Here is a 20317-nt window from a genome sequence, read left to right on the forward strand (position 1 = left end):
TTTCTAATCCAGTTTAAGCTTTCACGCAAAATTTATCAACTCCGAGCATAGTCCTGGTACCCCATTAGAAGATCCCACAATTTGTAAATAAAAAAGAAAAAGTTTCCAAAAGTAAAGCCGATACAGGGTGAGAATGAAACAACATAAAAAGAAGAAGCAAAATACAAGTTGCGTACATGGAAATTGGGAGAAAGTCTTATAGTGGATAAATAAAGCGCTTAATAAAATCCCATTTTCTATTCCTTTTTCCTGGAAATTATTAGATATCGACAATTGAAGTCTGGTTTAGTCTCTCTCCCTTGTTCTGTGTGCTTGGTGGGTGAAAAGATCAAAGGAAAAACAGATAGTGGTGGTCTGAAGAAGAGTGAATTTGGTGAACCCCCGGTTTTAGGTTGTGGGGGTGTTTTTGGTTTAGACAATAAATATCTGAAAATCCAGAAATTCCTCGTTTTCCCCAATACTCTCCAAACTTCTCACATCTATCAACAACAACAATTGACCCCCCCTTGTCTGTTCTGTAAGTATCAAACCTACTCACATCTATTCTTCTTCTTTGCTTTGATTCAGAGGGTTTTCTTTTCAGATTTGATACTTTTAAGGTTTTGCTTGATTTAAGGGTTGACATAGTTTTCTTCTTATAATTGGGACTCCATAATTGTGGAACTGAAGTTTGGCTTTTTGTTAGTTAATGTGTAAAGGAGTGGTTCTTTCTTGGTTCCTGGAAAAAGTTTTTGAGTAAATTTAGCCTTTTTCTGATGGAAGACAAGAGAGGGACTAAAAACTGAGCTCATTAGAGAAAAGGGGCAAGTGGATCTTGTGGAAGGAGTGTGTTTTGATCTGCAAGAGATTGGAGCAGTGCCCACATGTTTTTCGAGAGAATACGGGTATTGTTCTTATCTCACACTCACAGCTATGATCAAACAGATACTTGGTAGGCTACCCCGTAAACATTTCAAGTCTACTGGACATCATGAATCAGGGGGAACATCTGCTCCTGCTACTTCTACCACCAGTAACAAGTCTGGGAATTTAAGCAATGTCTCTCCTCCTAGTACCATGGGATTAAATGATGTCAACAGGTATCCTGAAGTAGAAAATTTAAATTTGAATGGGAGCTCTTCTGCTTCACGCTATGAAGCTTTGCCTGGTTTTAGAGACGTGCCTAGTGCTGAGAAGCAGAACCTCTTTGTGAAGAAGTTGAATTTGTGTTGTGTTGTGTTTGATTTCACGGATCCCACAAAAAATGTGAAAGAAAAAGAGATTAAGCGGCAGACGTTATTGGAGCTTGTGGATTATGTTACTTCAGCAAATGGGAAGTTTACTGAAGTTGTCATGCAAGAGCTTACAAAGATGTTATCTGTGAATTTGTTTAGAACAGATACTTGTCAACCCCGAGAAAGTAAGGTCTTGGAAGCATTTGATGTGGAAGATGATGAGCCCATGATGGATCCAGCTTGGACTCACTTGCAGATTGTGTATGAGTTACTACTGAGGTTTGTGGCATCCCCCGAGACAGACGCAAAATTGGCTAAGAGATATATCGATCACTCTTTTGTTCTTAGATTGCTAGATCTTTTTGACTCTGAAGACCCAAGAGAGAGGGAGTATTTGAAAACGATTCTTCACCGCGTCTATGGAAAGTTTATGGTACACAGGCCTTACATAAGAAAAGCTATCAATAACATCTTTTACCGTTTTATTTTTGAGACGGAGAAACATAGTGGGATTGCCGAGCTTTTAGAGATCTTAGGCAGTATAATCAATGGGTTTGCCTTGCCACTGAAAGAAGAACATAAACTATTTCTTGTTCGGGCTCTCATTCCTCTCCACAAACCTAAATGCATAGCAATGTATCACCAACAACTGTCATACTGCATTACACAATTTCTAGAGAAAGACTGCAAGCTTGCAGATACTGTGATACGGGGTCTGGTGAAGTATTGGCCTATCACAAATAGCTCTAAAGAGGTCTTGTTCTTAGGGGAGCTGGAGGAAGTTTTAGAGGCAACTCAGCTCCCAGAGTTTCAAAGGTGCATGGTTCCCTTGTTTAGTCAGCTTGCTCGTAGCATGAGCAGGTCACACTTTCAGGTATTATGCTTTTACATCTGTCATTTTGAACGATAGTATCAGTATGCTGTAAAATCAAGTTGATTTCGTTAAAAATCATGTAACAAATTGATTCACTGTGACGTATTTCATTATTTGGGACTCGTATAAACACTGGATGAACAATACGAGATACATTATTTCTCCAGTGTAGATATATCTAGTTGAGATTCCTTGTGAACTTTATAGGTTGCTAAACAGTCCGAAGAATAGACTAGTTATCATTATTTTGTCTCCCTAGTGTCAAAACAGAAAATACTGTTTACTTTTTTTTGTGTCTTTCATGGGTATACCATCTAGAGCTAGCGGTGATGTGGAAATTTCGTCCTTAGAATCTCTTGATTTAGTATGTCTCTCTTTTAGTGAAACTTTACAGACAGAATATTTTTTAGGATCTAGACGAAGTAGCAACAGTAACTCATCTCAACAATATGAGGAAAACACAAGTGTCACCCAGGGTAGGTAAAAAGTAGTTACTTGGTCCATTCTCCTGATGGAAGCATTGTCCTACCAATTGATTCACACACTAGGCATCTTAATGTATCGAACATGCAAGACCTACTTCTCTTGACATATTTCCTCTAATTCTTTTTCGTAACACCAATCACGTGCACTTTGTGGTCCCTTCTCTACCACCAAATTGAAAGGTTTTAAAATCCCATTAACGATTTGCTGGCATATAATAGACATGGTTATTGGTCTCAATACTGGGATTCTGGCTTGGTTGTATCTGTTCAACCAATGTGTCGTGCAGGTGGCTGAAAGGACGTTATTTTTGTGGAACAATGATCATATCGAGACCTTAATCAAGCAAAATCGTGGAGTTATATTACCAATTATCTTCCCTGCCTTGGAGAGAAATGCTAGAAACCACTGGAACCAGTCTGTTCAAAATTTAACTCTCAATGTCCGCAAGCTCTTCTCCGACCTTGATCCTGAGCTGTTTGAGGAGTGCCTGATCAAGTTTCAGGAAGAAGAAGCAGGAGAAAACGAGATTAAAGCAAGGCGTGAAGCCATATGGAAGCGTCTGGACGAAATTGCTGCTTCGAAAGCCACAAGTTATGAACCTGTGCTAGTTCATCGCAGCATGATTTCTCGTACGTCTTCCAGCTAGGACAGATAGGTAAATCTGCCACTAGCTCCCATTCTCTCAATTTTTTGTGTTGTCGAGAGTCATGAAAAGGTAACATAGGTCCAGAGGTAGACTCGTTAGAGGCTTATTCATTATCTCAATGCTCAAGCCTACTACTCTGATTGTATTGGGTTATCAGGTCCTAAAGGTCAAGAAATTAGCTTCACTTCAACTAGTCTTCTTTATACACCAAAGACTGTATATATGGGGAAACTCTGCTAATATCTGTTGCTAGCTTCTGCACTTCACATTCATAAGGAAGAGTTGGTTTAGTTAGTTGTGGCCTTTTATAGTTCATGTTGTAGTGGCTAGTTTAAGTACTTTAGATTGATTTATTTTGTATCTATACTTGTCATTAAAAATCTCTAATTTGTGAATGGACAAAAGCTTGGCACGAAAATATGTCATATATATATAGTTCAAAATTTTATCTTCTATGGAGAATGAAAATTCATGCATGTATTTTTCTTGTTCAATCTTGCCACAAGCTCAATCAACATGATTTTCTCTGAACTTTCTTTAAAGAGAGTGGCGGATCAGGAAATCGTTTGTGTTTAGGGAAGATGTAGTGTTGATGATGGATTTTATAGGATAGGATGCCATTGTGTTTATCCCACATAGACCCTCCTTTACTTCGCTTCTGTGCATCCTAATGTATCCTCTCTCTCCCCAATCTGCTCCCCATGAGTTCTTCACAATCCAATGCTTGACCCCTTCACTTGTTTCTCCATACCCAACAATTGCAACTCCATGTCCAGGTTTGTTCCACATGTTCCGCTAAAGACACCCTGCATTATTATAATTCAACTTTTTGTACGATATATTTGGCTTTTGATGTTTTTTAGTTATCCAAATGAAACTTGAGTAATGTATGTGCTGTATGAATGGAAGAAAATGCTTACTTTTGAGTAGAACTGAAAGTAAGGTCCTCCAGCTTCTATTGCTACTGAAACAGGCTAAGTTGCAACAGCTTTCATCAGGTCAGCATCACTGTTGGCTAGAACGTCTTCAAAACCATCAATAGCGACGACAGGTAAGTTCTTCTGCACATACAATCTTGGTTCTCAGGTATCATTCCAAGGTAGAAGAGTACTCAGTTCATAATTTTTAAACCAAGAGCTTTCTTTAGGCATGAATAGAATTAGCATTTTAATCTCTCACCACTTCGAAGTCGCAGTCATTGTCACTCGCAGTGTAAGGGTAATCTGCTTCGCTGCTGATTCCTCCATTTTCAATAATGAATTGGAAAGCATAGTTCATTAGCCCTCCACCACAACCTGCATCTACCTTCTTGTCACAGTCAACGAGTTCTTGCTCTGACAACGAAATCAGTTTTCCAGATCTGATCTTGTTTATTCCTTCTACCGATGCAACTGTTGAGAAAGCCCAGCAACTACCTACAGTTTGCAAATACGCACTAAGTTTAATCTTTACATACAAAAGCTTAAATTCTCACCTTAGTTTTTCCTTGAGGGTCTGTTGAATGTGTAAGCATACTAACCAACTGCGGTATCTCTCCATTTTGTACTTACCGCATGGTCCTTGATCTTTGACACCAGTTACAGCTCCCATCTCTCTCCAGTCTACTGAAGTTGGCAGCGGCATACTTTTGTTTCTCTGCACTACTCTTTGTTTTCTCTCCGTTCTTTTCTTTTCACCAATTAACTTATGGTGTAATCCAGTGTATGCCGCTCGAAACTCTTCAGTACTCAAGTCAGCAAATTTGTTGAGTCCAAGAGTAAAAGTCATACTATTTCCTTTGTTACTTCGATGGATAAACTGAACGTTATCCTTGAAGATCCAATACCTCTTCATGACAATGTTCTCTTGTTGCAAATTAAGATTGTTTTTTTGATAATTGTATCCGTTAGGCCGGTGAATGGAAAGCCATTTTGAGTACAAAGTGAGAAGATTCTTTTCTGACTTGACATGTTCGTCAGTTACCTCCAACACGATTGCGTGGTTGGGCTCAGAGGAGGAGGTACAAGGAAGATGAGGAATGAGGCATAATATACTGAAGAAAACAAACACCACCATGATCATCATTGCTTTGAGAAATGATGTTGTTAGTTAAGGAAATGACACTGCTTATAATGACATTGCTTGAGGTAAGGAGTTTTGCAAGAAAAGCAACAGAATTAGGAGGATTATACTTCACTCCTGGTTAAAATAAAAGCTTAGATTTTGATGTGTTACCATGTTAAAAGGGCAGGTTATGCACTTTCTCAGGGAAACTTATATGCTGTTAGGTAAAGTTTTAAAAGCTTGAGGTATAGCTACCTCACTGAGTGGAATTGAGTAGTAAACAGCGATCAATATGTAATTTTGTTTTTTTATGCTGTTTTAGTATATTATTGATGTTTCTTTTAGTTCATCACTTGCACTTAATAGTTAGGACATGCCTAACTTTAATTGGTGCCAACAGGAAAAAGAGAGGTCAGCTTCAATAGAACAGTAGTTTTTGTTGTTGACATCTATTGCCATGATTATCATTATAACAAGCTACTGGCTGGGATCACTTCTCATGCTGCGGCAATGGAATCCACGGGGTTTCTTTCAGCAGGAAAACGAATCAGATGATCATTTTTGTCCAAGGAAGATGTACTGCTGTGGGTGGATTTGACAGGATAGGATGCCAACGTGTTTATCCCACAGAGACCTTTCATTTCATCGTTTCTCTGCATTCTAACGTACCCATTCTCTCCCCAATTTGCTCCCCACGAGTTCTTTACGATCCAGTACTTGAGTCCTTTGCTTGTTTCACCAAACCCAACTACTGTAGCTCCATGATCCACCGACGTGCCACAATCCCCACTGAATACTCCCTACATGATTGCCAGAAGGTTAGTCAGCCTTTCTTATATATATGTATGTTCAAAATATCAATTATGAATTAACAGAAAAAAAATCTATACGTACTTCCTTGTAGAACCGAAAATCATGTCCTGCAGCTTCAATAGCCACTGAGACAGGTTGATTGGCCACGGCCTTCATCAAGGCATCTCCATTGTTCTTGGGAACCTTTTCATAACCATCAATTTTTACAACGGGCAGGTTCTTCTGCAGAAATTAATCTTGCCTTATATACTTCTATAAAAGCAATGAATATTTATTTTTAAAGACTAGTGTCCGTTACTTACCTTTTGCAGATCGCAATCGTTGTCAGCGGCAAGGTATGGATAATCACGTTCACTGCTAATTCCTCCATTTTTAACAATGAATTCATAAGCGTAGGCCATTAGACCTCCACCACAACCTACATTAATGCCCCTGTCGCAGTCAATGAGTTCTTGTTCTGATAAAGAAATTAGTTTACCAGTTCTAATTTGGTTTATTCCTTCAGTTGCTGCAACTGCTGCGAAAGCCCAACAACTACCTGCAAGCAATAGCATAATTTTGCAGCTCCAAGTAAGCATCAACCTATGATATTAAGAAATAAGCATATAATATGTGCTACATACCGCAATGTCCTTGATCTTTGACACCAGTGACTGCTCCTTTTTCCCTCCAGTCCACCGAGCTTGGCAACGGATTACGACTACTATTTTCGTGTGTAAATTTGTGCTTGATCTTTTCTTCTCGTCTTTCTTGCTCTAGTATTTTTTTGGGGTAATCCAGTACTATAGATTGCTCGAAATTCATCGTCACTCAAATCTGCAAACTTGTTGAGCCCAAGACTATATGTTATACCATCACTTCTTTTGTTATGTGCATGGATTAACCGAACGTTGTGCTTAAAAGTATCATATCTTTTCGTAAACAGTTTCTCACTTTGCGAATCGATGAGTATGTTGTTTGGAAAATTGTAATCATTTGGCCGATAAATTGAGATCCATTTCCAATACAAAGCAAGGAGATCATTTTCAGACTTGACGTTATCATAGGTTACATCTAGAAATGTTTGGTGATCAAGAGAGATTGTTGGAGGAAGATGAGGAAGAAGGCATAAGAGGGCAAAGAATATGAGTATCATCATGTTTAAGACAAAATAATGGTGCTATTTGCATGGGAAGGGAATGTCCAACTTTTTATTATATAGGTAGACTAGAGATTTGTTACTCAGCGTCTCTGCCTTGGCAGGACGTTAGAGAGAAAAAAAGTTTTTGTTTTCCTTATGTTGGCCCTTTATTGGCATCACTACAATGAAGAACTTTATCATGGGATCTCGTTTGCTTAAAAAACAGATACGCAACCTTAGACTCGAAGGCTCATGCAAATAACATGGAAATGAAAATTATTCTAAAAAACCACACTTTTTTTGTCCGTATACTCCATCGTAAGAGAGAGACACTCTTCTCCATCCCTTCATCGTCAAAATCTTCCCAACAAAGCAATTTTTCTCTAACTCCCATCTTCTGGTATAACTGTTTACTCTTCCCATGTATGATCTCAATTTGTTTCTTTTTTTGTGTTGTCAATGGAGTGTAAAGTTGGTGTAACTATTAAATATAGAGTAAGTATGATTTTTGTTGTAATTCTTTTGTGAGTGCAAATTCTACACCTCTACAAACAAGGCTTTTTCTTTTTTTCCCCTATATTGATAATTTCGCATTAATATGCTTTACCGGCAAAACTTTGTAGTTTAGAGGTGCATTTTAACTTTGATGCATCTTCAACTACCATCCACTCCTTATATACTCCCTCTGTTTTCAAAAGACTGTCCTCTATTTTATTTTCGTCTGTTTCAAAATTGTGTCCAGCTTCTGTTTATACTCATATTTTTCCAATGAACTCTCTAATATATCCTTAAACTTTTTATGTTCATAAACTTATTTTTAACGAGACCCGATCTAAGATATTAAAGAAATCCATATAATCAAGGAAACAAATATATCCTTCATTCCTTTTAAGAGAATACTCCAACAATTAAATTCCATATAAAGTTTATGCTCCATAAATTTGATATCTTCTAATTTTCCTTTTACATTTTAGAATCCATAAAATCAGGAACATCTTAGAAAAAGTACAAGAAAATAAACTACATAGAAGGAAAGCGAGCAACAAGCTACGCCGCAAGCCCTTTTTGAATTGCAAAACTTATCCTCTTAAGAATAAACTCTCTCAAACCAAGGATCATGACATTACTGTGCATGACTTTCTGAACTTTCTTGAGTAGTCCAACTGTCTCTGGAGCCAAGAAACCGAAAGTATCAAAAGCAAAGGGGATAAAAGCATGTCCATTATCAATACATGCTTTCTCATGCTTCGCTATCTTACCTGAGGCAGCCTTCAGCGCTGCCTGGCCAACTGTAAAGGTGCCATGTCCAATACCTACTAACAGAGAAACCCCAGTAAGGTCAACACATGTGTGTTTGCCATTAACCCATCCAAAAATAAGAACCTCCGCTGGCCTGAGTGGATCTCCCCTCAAGTGGGTTTGTCAAAAAGTTGACAACCACTTCTTCTTTAGCTGAAATACCAACTCTCCATAGAACATCATACAACGTATCTCTCACATGATCATGTATGTATTTGAAACCGGGATCCACCTTACAATGGACTGCGTGTTCCCCATATGTGTCTAAGCAACCTGTGATACATGCCGGACAACGTGAATCTGAAAGGTATAAAGGAATCATTAACCTGTACTTGAGGATGAACCGATATTCCACGGGTGACATCCTCTGTCCAAGACCCTCAATCGGAATAGCAAGAAGAAAATCCTGGGCTTGCAGACAACCTAAGACCGCTTTCTGTATGTCAGATAACCCATAATCTCTATCTATGTCTTTAACCATTTTACCAAAAAGAGCACTCGCCAGGTTACTTTGTGCTTTAAAGGGGACGATGTCCTTACTTGTGAAGCTGCTAAAGTCATAATCAGGAAGAGTTTCTTATAGTGCATTCAAAGCCTTATAAAAATTGTCATCCATGCCCTCTACTCCACTCTCCCTTTTACATTTCGTATTTATAATTTCCAAACAATTTTAGGTAGTTTTCATTTCTAGCATTTTTATTAAAATAAAATAGGTAAGTAACTAATGGTAGTCAAGTAAAATACTATGGACTCTTTAATATTTTGACAAAGTCAACGCGGACAGTCTTTTTGAAACAGATAGAGTATGTCTATTGACATTTTTACAAAATATATATTTGGATATATTGGACAGCCATGACTAATTACCTCGGTAAGCAACATAGAGAAACATAACATTTCTATGTGACGAAATCACCCATGACGAAATCACCCATGACGAAATCAACATTATTGATGCTTCCTTCGGTAAACCACATAAAGAAATATAACATTTCTTGGTAACGGACAAGCTTAATGATGCAGTGGCATCATAATGCAAACTGATATTGCATCGTTTTTATGAAGCGTGCACCAAAAGTTCGGGTTGATACATTTCTCCTAGCAATGCATCACAAAGATTGCACCATAATGCAAGCTGATTTTGCATTTCACCAAAAGTTCTTCTATTCAATTATTTTCCTTCTTTATTTGATCCCTTTTGAGTTCCATAAAAGAATCGATTCTATACATTTGTTATGTGCCCATAGGTACTATATTGGATTTTTAATCAGATTTCAGATCAATCTATATTGATTGATTGCCTCCATTATGTTGTTGCTAGAAAATATCACTCTTTTTGGTTTTGGATCTTCCAAGGCATTCCCGCAGGAGATTCGATCCGATTTTTTTCCTGATCCTTCCAGCACGCATAACTCCCCTCATTCATGAATTCAAAACCTTAGGGTACATGTACTGGGTATGCATACTTTTCTTATTCTGGAACTCAGATTTCTAGGGTACGTGTACCTTCCTGTGTCCAGGATCTCAGAAGTTTTGAAAACTCTCTTTAAACAATTTGAAACATTGCCAATTGCTATAGATGTGAAATATCATTGCTTAGGAAATTTCCAAATGATCAACTTGAAACAAAAATAACGCTTGAATAATAAAAACTGTTTTATAACTAAAATTGTTAAGGATCTATGATCATCCATTGCTGGAATCATATTTCGAGTGATTTAATCAAGACAAGCTTGAATTAAAATTTATTTTTTGCAATATAAAAACTACTAAAATCATACGACATAGTGTCATAAAGATAAAATGGTAAATATCGTGAGTAAATAGGATCGTTCGGTCTTCACATACCTCTATGTCGACGAAGTTCTTCAAATATCCTCATTTGATCTTTAGTCTTCAATCTTCGAGGATTATTCACTAATCTCTGATACTCAACTTCCATACTCTAATCCTAGTCCGAGACTTGAATTTAGTAGATTAGAAATCAAGATATAGTTATGTGCATCTAACATTGATAACAAGCTTGAGATAACAAAACTTGCGAGTTCGACCGAACAATGCTCTAACGGTCCTCGATCCCCTTTGTAAATTTTAGTGTAAAACTATCAATACATATGGATTCAAAATAAATAAATTTCCCTAGTTCTTCAACATCGTCTTGAGTTCAAGTTCTTAAATGGTTCTGCATATGATTGTTTCAGCACCTTTTTTGTTGAAGATCCTTAGAGATAATAACTTATGCGTATACTTGGTTTAGAGCTTTTATATAATGATAAAATCACTCAACTAAATGGTTGTTATACCGATTTCATAGTATCGTTACCTTCCTCAAAGTCCAATTGTACGACAACTTTGAAGCAATACTATGGTGATATGTTCCCCATAGTTTTTAGTTACCTCTTTTGCATATAATAGGTAAAACCTATAATTTATAATCCACTTTTCCTTACATATTGCTCTGAGAAGCCATATGTTATGGTCGAATACTGTTAAATAATATATTCTCTCGTTTTTTGTCAACAAAATTGGCAAATGCGAAAAACAAGGGATCATAATGAATTACACAAAACAGTTGTCGAGATTAGAGATACTATCTTTTTATTTAGACAATTTCACCAAGTAAACTTAGCATCTTCATCAAGGAGATATAAAGGTACAATCAATTCCACAACCGCACTCCCCACAAAGATATATCGATTAAGCACAAGTTGAAATTGAACTCTCCCCCATTTAATGTCATTCTCAAAAGAACAACATGAACGACCTTTCTCTAACTACAAGATAAGTATTTTCTTTGACATTAATTTACTCGACCGTTCCGAACAAAGTAAGTTTGTATCCCAAATATTTTTTTCTCTTCTCGCCAGTTACGAACAAAGAGGACAATTTTAACAATATGACTCAACATAATAATTATATCTTATCTAGACATGTATTAACATAGAGATAAAATTTTCGATCTCATTCCATTCCAGTCACGGTTTCAGGGAGGAAAGACGACAACTAGAGAACATCTTACGGAGTCCCTGCAATATATTTACAGCGTGTAATTGTGGGAAGATCAATATTGCAATTCTCAAAATAGTTTATTCCCTTTTTGGTGTTGAACATAAAGAGTTAAGAGATTAACCTATGAGAACATATAATATATCTGTTCTAATTACCAGAAATATGATAGCAAATAATAAATGTCACAAAATAAGCAGTATGTAATGACTCGACCCTCCACTAATACTTTCCCCCACTTAGCCATTGCGGTCATCTGGCAATGTAGGGTTTTCAACGGGAACCGCTGCAGTCATCCAACAACAATTTCCACGGAGGCCACCCATCCTTGGTCTATTCTCGTCCGATCATGCTTAAATGTTGAGTCTTCAGCCAACTCTTGAGACAATTATGCCGAAAACGGCCTCGGTGTTAGGAACGGAAAAATCATTACTTATATTCCCGTCGGCGAACTGTACCTTCCGTATCGAGGCATTATAATACCACCTACTTAAATTGGAGCCGTCCTTGGCTCCAAAATATATATACAAGTCTAGATATCGGAAGTTCTCTTCCAATAATAAGACCAGTACCTGACCTGACCCGTTCATCATATTCACTCACCCTCGACAGATGACCCACCACCGACTTTGATACTATTTGTAATGACACGACTCTCTACCGATACTGTCCCCATTTATCCATTACAATTATCCGGCAGTGTGGGGTTTTCAATAAGAAATATTACGATCATCCAGCAACAGATTCCCGGAAGGTTATCCATCCCTGGATTACTCCGCCCGAGCATGCTTAACTGCCGAGCTTTCTGCCAGCTCTGGAGCCAGCAGTGCTGAAAAGGCCTCGTTGTTAGGAAAGGATAAACCATTACCTATATTTCACTCGGCGAACCCTACTTGCGAATCATGGTATTACAATACCACTACCTTAAATTAGAGCCATCTCTGTCTCAGGAATATATACAAGCCCATATTTCCGACGCTCCCTGCCCCTCATGAGACCACTAGCTGACCTATCCCGTCCAGCGTACTCGCGCACCCTCGACAATCCATCATCAACTCTTATACCATTTTTAATAACCGACCATCCAACGATACTGTTCCCACTTAACCATTGCGATTATCCGGTGCCGTGGGATTTCAAGAGGCACCATTGCGGTCACCCAACAGAAGCTTCCCGGGAGGTCACCCGTTCCCGAATTTCTCTATCCCGAGCAAGCTTAGCTATAAATTTGTCTTCCAACTCTGAATCAATAATGTAAAAATGCCTTGACATTAGGAAAGGACAAACCGTTACCTATATTCCGTTCAATGATTCCTACCTGTCGAATCGGGGTATTAGAATACCACCACCATAGACTGGATTTATCCTCGGATCCGGTATATATTCAAACTCAGATCTCCGGCGTTCTCTGCCCCTCATGAGACCAGTACCTGACTTACCTCGTCTAAATTACTCCTCTCACCCTCGACAGGTGACCTATCGACGACTATCATACCATTTGTAATGATCGGACCCTCCACCAATATAGTCCCCATTTATCCACTGTGGTTATTCGTCTCAAAGGGACCCTATGGGTCATCTAGCAGCAGATTCCTAGGAGGTCACCCATTCCTGGATTACCCCCCCCCCCCCCCCCCCTGAGCACGCTTAAATGTAGAGCTTTCTGCCAACTCTGGAGCCAATTATGTTGAAAAAGCCTCGTTGTTATGAAAGGATAAATCACCGTATATATTCCGTTCGGTGAACCCTACCTGCTGAATCGGGGTATTACCATACCACCATCATAAATTGGAGCCGTCCTAGGCTCTAGAATATATTTAATCCAAGATCTCCGACATTCCATGCGCTTGTTAGACTAGTTTCTGACCCAATCTGTCAAGATTACTTTCTTACGCTCGACAGGTGAACCGTCATCGACCATGACACCATTTTTAATGTCCCGACTCTCCACCAATATTTTTCTCACTTAGACATTACGGTCATCCAGTAGTATGGGGATTTCAACGAGCACTGCTTAGATCATCCAACAACAGCTTCCCGGGAGGTCACCCATCCCTGGTTTACTCCCGTCCGAAAATGCTTAACTATAGAGCTTTCAGACAACTCTTGAACTAATCGTGCTGAAAATACCTCGATATTAGGAAAAAAATTTCATTACTTATATTCCGATCGACGAACCGTACCTATCGAATCTAGGTGTTATAATACCACCACCTTAAATTGAAGCCATCCTCGGCTCCAGAATATATATACAAGCCCAGATCTCCGATGTTTCCTTTCACTCGTGAGACCATCACCTGACCTAACCCAGTCAACGTACTCTCTCACCCTCGATAGGTGACCCGTCGTCTGTTGTGACTGACCATCCATAGATATTCTCCCTTCTTAACCATTGCGGTCATCCGACAGTAAGGGGTTTTCAACGGGAACTATAGCGGTCATCCAACAATAACTTCTTGGGAGGTCACTCATCCCTGGTTTACTCCCACCCGAGCACGCAGATTTTTCCATCCAACTCTTGAGTCAATTGTACTGAAAGGACTCGGTGTTGGGAAAATACAAATCATTACTTATGTTTGAATCGGTGAACCATACCTGCCGAATCTAGGTATTATATATACAAGTCCCCGAATCCGGAATATATATAAGTCCGGATCTTCGACGTCCCCTGCTACTCATGAGACCGATATCTGACCTAACTCGTTCAGCGTACTCTCTCTTCCTCAATAAGTGACCCGTCGTTGGCTGTGATACCATTTATAATGAACGATCCTTTACCGATAATTTTCCAACTTAGTCATTGCGGTCATCCGAAAATGTGGGGTTTTCAACGGGTACCACTGCAATCATCCGAAAATGAGGGGTTATCAACGGGCACATCTGCTACTTGCAGAGAAACTCTACGGTTTGCATACATAAAAAGAGTTAAAGAGAGGAAATGATGGTAGAGAATCAGAAGTTTCCGAGAAGGTTGCATGGAAGAAGAAGAGCCAGAGAATAAAACTTAACGAGGAAAAACATTCTCTAGGGTGTATTTATATCATAGGTAAACGACTAAAGAGGTAGAAGGTCTTAAAGGTAACATAATTGATGACATGTCAACTATAAAGTGAAGAAGTTAAGACGTGGAGACGGTTATGCGCAAATTCAGGAGACGGGAGACAGTTTTAAAACTGAAAAATTCTCTTCCCATCTCACCCTTGTTCGTGATGATAAGCAAACATGTAAAATGTGTGGACAAAAAATCACATTGCCATGTGTAAGCATCACCAGGTACAAATACAAGAGAGCCAATTTTCTGGTAAACGTTGGGCACATTAACAACAATTTTCCCGCTTTTGAGATATTTACTTGTTTCATGAGATCCATACAAGCGGAAAGTACTAGAACGGGATCTACGACCAAGTTTGAAATGGGTAGTTGGGCATAAGAGAGCAAAATGGTCAGACCAACAATCTACATTATGACGACACAAGTGGCGAGATATAATACGACGATGCACAGAGTAATAGGGAAATCTTCAACGAAGGATAATAGGCGAGTTGTGAGAGGACAAATAACATCGAAGATGAACCCTTTAGAAAAAAAGCTACAGTAGAAAGTATTTCCGAGCGACATCAGCGAGCAGAATAGCTGTCATCCACTATTGTATTTTGCCTATAAAAGGAATTGTAAACAGACCTAGAAGGGTTGAGATTGTTAGGGTTCATAGTATACTGAGAGATATCTTTTGCTTCACTGAGAGCTTGTAATCATCATCCATCCATAATTAAATCACCCCTTGGATTTAGGTTTTAACACCAAACCACTTAAACTGTCTGTGTCTTTTTACTTTGCTTACTCGTAAATCTACACTTGATATACTTGACTGATAACCTTGATAATACTTTTAAGATTGTTGTTTGGGTGTACTGTTGGTCTTCCTGGCGATACAATACATTAATATTAAAGTGTTAAAAATGTATAATGAAGGCACTCGGTTAACCATATCAAGGTTTATATCCACGGATCTTTATCTTCTCTATCTCAAATTACTTTCGTTTTACTCTGATTCCTTTCTTTTCAATTAATATGCTCTTTTAGATTTCTTTTAAACTCGTTTTTCTTTTTCATCTCTTCCAGTTTTCGCATTAGATTATGTTCTATTTTTTACCTTTGTACTAAAATCTTATGGTGTTTTGCTAATTTTTCAGGCCTATTATGTTCATCAGATCATGGGAAGCATTCAGTATTGGACCTTTATTTTCAATAGTCTCCTCCTTGTTACAACCAACTATTGTTATTTCATCACATTATTCAGCAGTTTTGCAAGCATCCAATGTTGAAGAGGATTTTATCAGTATGAACCAATATTATTTTCTTTGTCATGTTTATGATTTAAATGGTGTTATTGATCCAACTTTGATCAACTTGGTCGCAACAACTCAGTCTATGCACTTGGAATTTTTGAATTTCAAAATTTTCAACTTTTCCCCTATTACTCCCAGAAATGCAAGGATCACTTTTACTCAGCCGCAATTTACTCAAAGGATAGTCAACTTTCCTCTTAAAACATGTACCTCGTATCTTTTAGGAATTATCTTCATTAATGTTGTTGAATGAAAAAATAATTCTTGCGTAACCAATTATAGTTATACCAGCTGTATTTCTCATCTTAATATCAGAATCCTTATAACCCTAGAAACCACTTTGAATCCAATTTTCTTCATCAAATCCCTACAAAGAAGTTAATCTTGAATAATACATAGCTTCGTCCTCTAATACCCAGATCTCGACAATTACTGGCAAGATGCAAAATACTCAAATAAGAGACATCTGTGCGAGACAGATGAGAAGAGAAGTAGGTACAAAAACAACAATCAACAAAGCCGTTGAGGATTTGAGTAATACTCTTATTGGAAAGTTATTTTCAAAGGACACTTTCGATACTGATGATATAAGAAAGGAAGTCAAACAACTATGGAACAAATACAAAACAAAGGAGGTGAGAGCCATTGGTAAAAATATTTATCTGTTTAAGTTTCACAATGTAGAAGTTATGAATGCTATACTAAAAAAAGGTCCTTGTAATGCAAAAAAAGTGTCACCTGAATCTCCTAAAATATGATACGACTATACCAGTTGAGAAATGGGTTTTCTCTCACCAAGAATGGAACGTTCAATTCAAGAATCTTTTACTTGAACACCACTCGAAGGAAATCGTTGATGAAGCTATTGAGGAATGGGAACAAAAATATGGACGGATCCGGAAGACTGTACTCATGTTTATGGTAGCACGATTACGACAAGAATTAATATTGGTCTATCCAAACCACTTCACAGGGGAGGATGGTGGAACACTGCATCAGGAGAGGTCACTTGAATTCGTTTTTTCCTGGGAAAGACAACCTCATAATATCTGTCCCAAGTGTTTTACATTTGATCACAAGGATGAAGAATGTGACATTGTAGTTGATAACCTCATGATAAGGAGATATACGAATTTGTGAAGATTATTGAGATTTGGATCTATTGTTGCAAAAAATTTGTGAAGCTAGTCGCAAACTGATAGAATAAGCTAATGAAGAAGAGGAGAATAGGGGAAATAAAAGATCTATAACTGATGTTCAAGATACCGTTAGCTTGGATGACAACAACATGGAAAGTAATACTGGTAACTTCTCTCTTGCAACATAGGCTGATGAAATGGAACATGATCTGGTTGAGGATGGAGTTAAGGAAACAAAGGAGAATTCTCATGAGATGAACGGGGCCACTCCAAAATTGGTAATTCAATTTTCTATCTCAGACAAACTTTTTCTTTGTCAATACCATTACTATCTTTCACTAAACTGGTACGAAAACTTATATAACTATCTGTATCTCAAACTTGCATTCATTGAATTTCTCATTGTTTCCGTACAATAGCTTGGGTATCAAGTTTAGTTTTTCCTTGATTTTTTCCACAATGAAAATATAGAGCATGGGTCAGGGATTTTTAGGAAAAGAAACCAGAAAACATTTATTGCATCTGAATAATTTGCATTCTCTAGGTATATTTTTTTTGTCTGAAATTAAAATAAATGACAATAGGACTATAAATCTTATAAATTTTATTATGATGCCTGACAGCTCTTTTGTTCCTTCCATTGGACAAGCTGGTGGTATTAATTTTTTACGGAAAGATGGTTTCTCTTTAGAAATTGTCAACTCTTTCTAAAAACATGTTTCATGCTTTAGTCATAAATGATCCAGCTAGAGGAGAATGGTTTGTTTCTTGCGTTTATGACACAACTTATAGAGATTGAAAAGACGTGGGTAACCAAATACACTACAATCTTAAACTTTTCCACCTATAAGTCCTTTCTCCGAAAGTGATTGTCTATGGACTGAGTCGATACAATACAACTAATCGGTTCACACTTCGTGTGATCGTCTATGGATACGAGATCGAGATAATACAACAACGAAGTATGTTTACTTGATAAAAGGTTCAGACTTAACCAAACACAATAGGATTGTTATTGTTAGAGCATTGCTCGGTCGAAATCACATGCGTTGCTATCTCAAGCATGTTTGTCAATGTTAGTGATCAAAAATATAAGTCTTGATTTCTAGTCTACTATAGCTAAGTCTCGGTCTAGGATAGAAAGTGTAGTTGAGCTCAAGGACTTCATGGCGATTCATCATACAAGAAGAAGAACTACTCAAGGAACCGGTGGAACTTCTCGACAAAAAGGTATGTGAAGACTTGAACTTATCTGTCACTCAAAAGTCTATCTACTCTATCTCCTACTTCTTGCGACAAAAAGTCGTATGCTATATATAGACTTAGGTTATACACATTTGGTATTTCGAGCCGAGTATACCTCGCCTATCTATATCTCTAAATATGTGATGGTAAGCGTTTTGCCTCGACCATGTTTATCTTTACCTAGTGACGAAATTCATGATATCTTTCAATCACTTTGAATATTGCTTTGACGAGAAATGGTGTAACAACTGTATAACGTCCTCTAAGAATGTTTCAATGGTTGGAATGAGAGTTTAGATTACATAACCAATGATGGACATAAGTATTATTGTGGAAACACATATGTGCATAAGTTCTATCCCTTGAACCAAAGTTTGCGAACTTTGTTGATAAAGAGAAACCGGAAGAATGGCTTGTTGCCAAGTCCGCGAACTCAGTCTGCGAACTGCGAACTTCTCATCCTGAGAAATTCTGCTGGAGTTGACAAACTTGTTGCGTGAGTACCAGTCCGCGAACCGGCAGAAAGTCTTTGCCGAGATTTTATGCCGGAGTTTGTAAACTCTGCACGGTTGCTTAAGTCCGCGAACCTAGTGTGCGAACTTAAGAAGGTTATATATATGAAGATGATTTCTAAACTTAAACTTATAAAGACTAAGCAATGCAATTTGCAAACCGTGTCTATAAAGTTCATGAACCGATTCGAGTGAATCAAATCATCTTTGCTTCAATTATGTCTTGTTTAGTACATAAATATTCCTTGCAATTGAACAACTCTCTAACTAGTTCAATTGAGTCATTTGAACTAGTTATGGTGAAGAAGAATATGGTTGGTATGAAATGCTCATAGGGCTAACCTTTTGGTTAACTATTGTTGAACCAACAATGTACACATTTGGGTACGGTTAACAAACCTAGAAGCGTGCATTTATTTGTGTATAACAAGCTAAGTTTTTAATCTAACGGTTGAGAAATATTAGATTGAATCTAAATCATTTTTTCATCTCACGGTGGATATTGTTTGCTTTATGACCAAGGCGAAACCCTTATTTGAAGGACTATATAAGGGGACATCTAGCAACTCTGCAAAACTAATCCCCACACTTCACGTGTGATACTAGTTTGCTTTCTAGAGTCGTTTCTCCTTTAAACTTTGGTTTTCTTCTTCTAAAACCAGGTTAACGACTTAAAGACTTCATTGGGATTGTGAAGCCAGACCGATACTACTTTTATCGTAGTTGTGTGATCTGATCTTGTATCTTCTATCGTACGAGTACAATCAGATTGATTGGCTTGGGATTAATATCTCCGATAGGCAAGATATAAAAAGTAGTCACAAACATCTTCGTCTCATTGTTTGTCATTCCGCAACAATTTGTTTCGCTACCATACAATTAAGATTGTTGTGAGGTGATTGATTTATCTAGGATGTTCTTCGGGAATATAAGACCGGATTATCAATTGGTTCCTGTTCACCTTGATTATTATCAAAAGACGAAACAAAAACTTTAGGGTTTCTCCGTGGGAGATAGATTGATACTTTGATAGACTTGTCTGTGTGAGACAGATTTGTTTATTGTCAAAGCCTGCGATTTTGGGTCGTAGCAACTCTTAGTTGTGGGTGAGATCATCTAAGGGAATCAAGTGCGAAGTATCCTATTGGGATCAGAGGCGTAGGGAGTACAACTGTACCTTGGATCAGTGGGAGACTGATTGGGGTTCAACTACGGTCCAGTCCGAAGTTAGATTGGAGTAGGCTAGTGTATGTAGCGACTTACAGTGTGTGTTCAATCTAGACTAGGTCCCGAGGTTTTTCTGCATTTGCGGTTTCCTCGTTAACAAAATTTCTGGTGTCCGTGTTATTTCAGTTTCCACATTATATTGTTTTATCTTTATAATTGAAATAATACAGGTTGTGCGTTAGATCATCAATTAGAGTAATCCAACCTTTGGTTGTTGACTGTCATTAATTGATCCTTGGATATTGGTCTTTGGTACCATCCAAGTTATTTCTTGTATTTGATTACTACTTGCAGTTTCTGTTTGAGGAAATCAAATCAAGAGAGAGAGATATAAACTCGTTGAT

At 37.9% G+C, this 20317-nt stretch overlaps 2 protein-coding genes and 1 pseudogene across 5 annotated transcripts; 1 reads left to right on the plus strand and 2 right to left on the minus strand.

Annotated features, from left to right (window-relative positions):
* The first annotated feature begins 137 nt into the window (after positions 1-137).
* Positions 138-5691, plus strand: LOC113302655 (serine/threonine protein phosphatase 2A 57 kDa regulatory subunit B' theta isoform-like). 4 transcript variants are annotated; one of them, XM_026551604.1, is made up of 3 exons: positions 138-2088; positions 2861-3229; positions 5664-5691. In XM_026551604.1, exons 1-2 carry the CDS (start codon positions 913-915, stop codon positions 3218-3220), a joined length of 1536 nt encoding a protein of 511 aa, XP_026407389.1. In that variant the 5' UTR covers positions 138-912; the 3' UTR covers positions 3221-3229; positions 5664-5691. The 4 variants fall into 4 exon arrangements, with proteins under 4 accessions (XP_026407389.1, XP_026407387.1, XP_026407388.1 ...); XM_026551602.1 differs by lacking the exon at positions 5664-5691 and adding an exon at positions 4194-4968; XM_026551603.1 differs by lacking the exon at positions 5664-5691 and adding an exon at positions 4209-4968.
* LOC113302657 lies at positions 3723-5656 on the minus strand (annotated as a pseudogene).
* Positions 5665-6654, minus strand: LOC113302658 (KDEL-tailed cysteine endopeptidase CEP1-like). The gene is made up of 3 exons (XM_026551606.1): positions 6379-6654; positions 6158-6298; positions 5665-6063 (listed from the first exon to the last, which is right to left on the minus strand). The coding sequence occupies exons 1-3, from the start codon at positions 6652-6654 to the stop codon at positions 5761-5763; spliced, it is 720 nt and encodes a 239-aa protein (XP_026407391.1). The 3' UTR covers positions 5665-5760.
* Between the last annotated feature and the right edge of the window lie 13663 nt (positions 6655-20317).

Source organism: Papaver somniferum, chromosome 8 (assembly GCF_003573695.1).
Source record: "Papaver somniferum cultivar HN1 chromosome 8, ASM357369v1, whole genome shotgun sequence".
NCBI classification, from domain to species: domain Eukaryota; kingdom Viridiplantae; phylum Streptophyta; class Magnoliopsida; order Ranunculales; family Papaveraceae; genus Papaver; species Papaver somniferum.

Bases quoted from the DNA above. Each gene is read 5' to 3' on its own strand.
- LOC113302655 (XM_026551604.1), top strand. From the start codon at position 913: ATGATCAAACAGATACTTGGTAGGCTACCCCGTAAACATTTCAAGTCT. The intron at 2,089-2,860 runs GTATTATGCTTT...TGTGTCGTGCAG, and splicing joins TGAGCAGGTCACACTTTCAG to GTGGCTGAAAGGACGTTATT.
- LOC113302658 (XM_026551606.1), bottom strand. From the start codon at position 6,654: ATGCTTACTTGGAGCTGCAAAATTATGCTATTGCTTGCAGGTAGTTGT. The intron at 6,299-6,378 runs GTAAGTAACGGA...TAATTTCTGCAG, and splicing joins ACGATTGCGATCTGCAAAAG to AAGAACCTGCCCGTTGTAAA. The intron at 6,064-6,157 runs GTACGTATAGAT...GCAATCATGTAG, and splicing joins ATTTTCGGTTCTACAAGGAA to GGAGTATTCAGTGGGGATTG.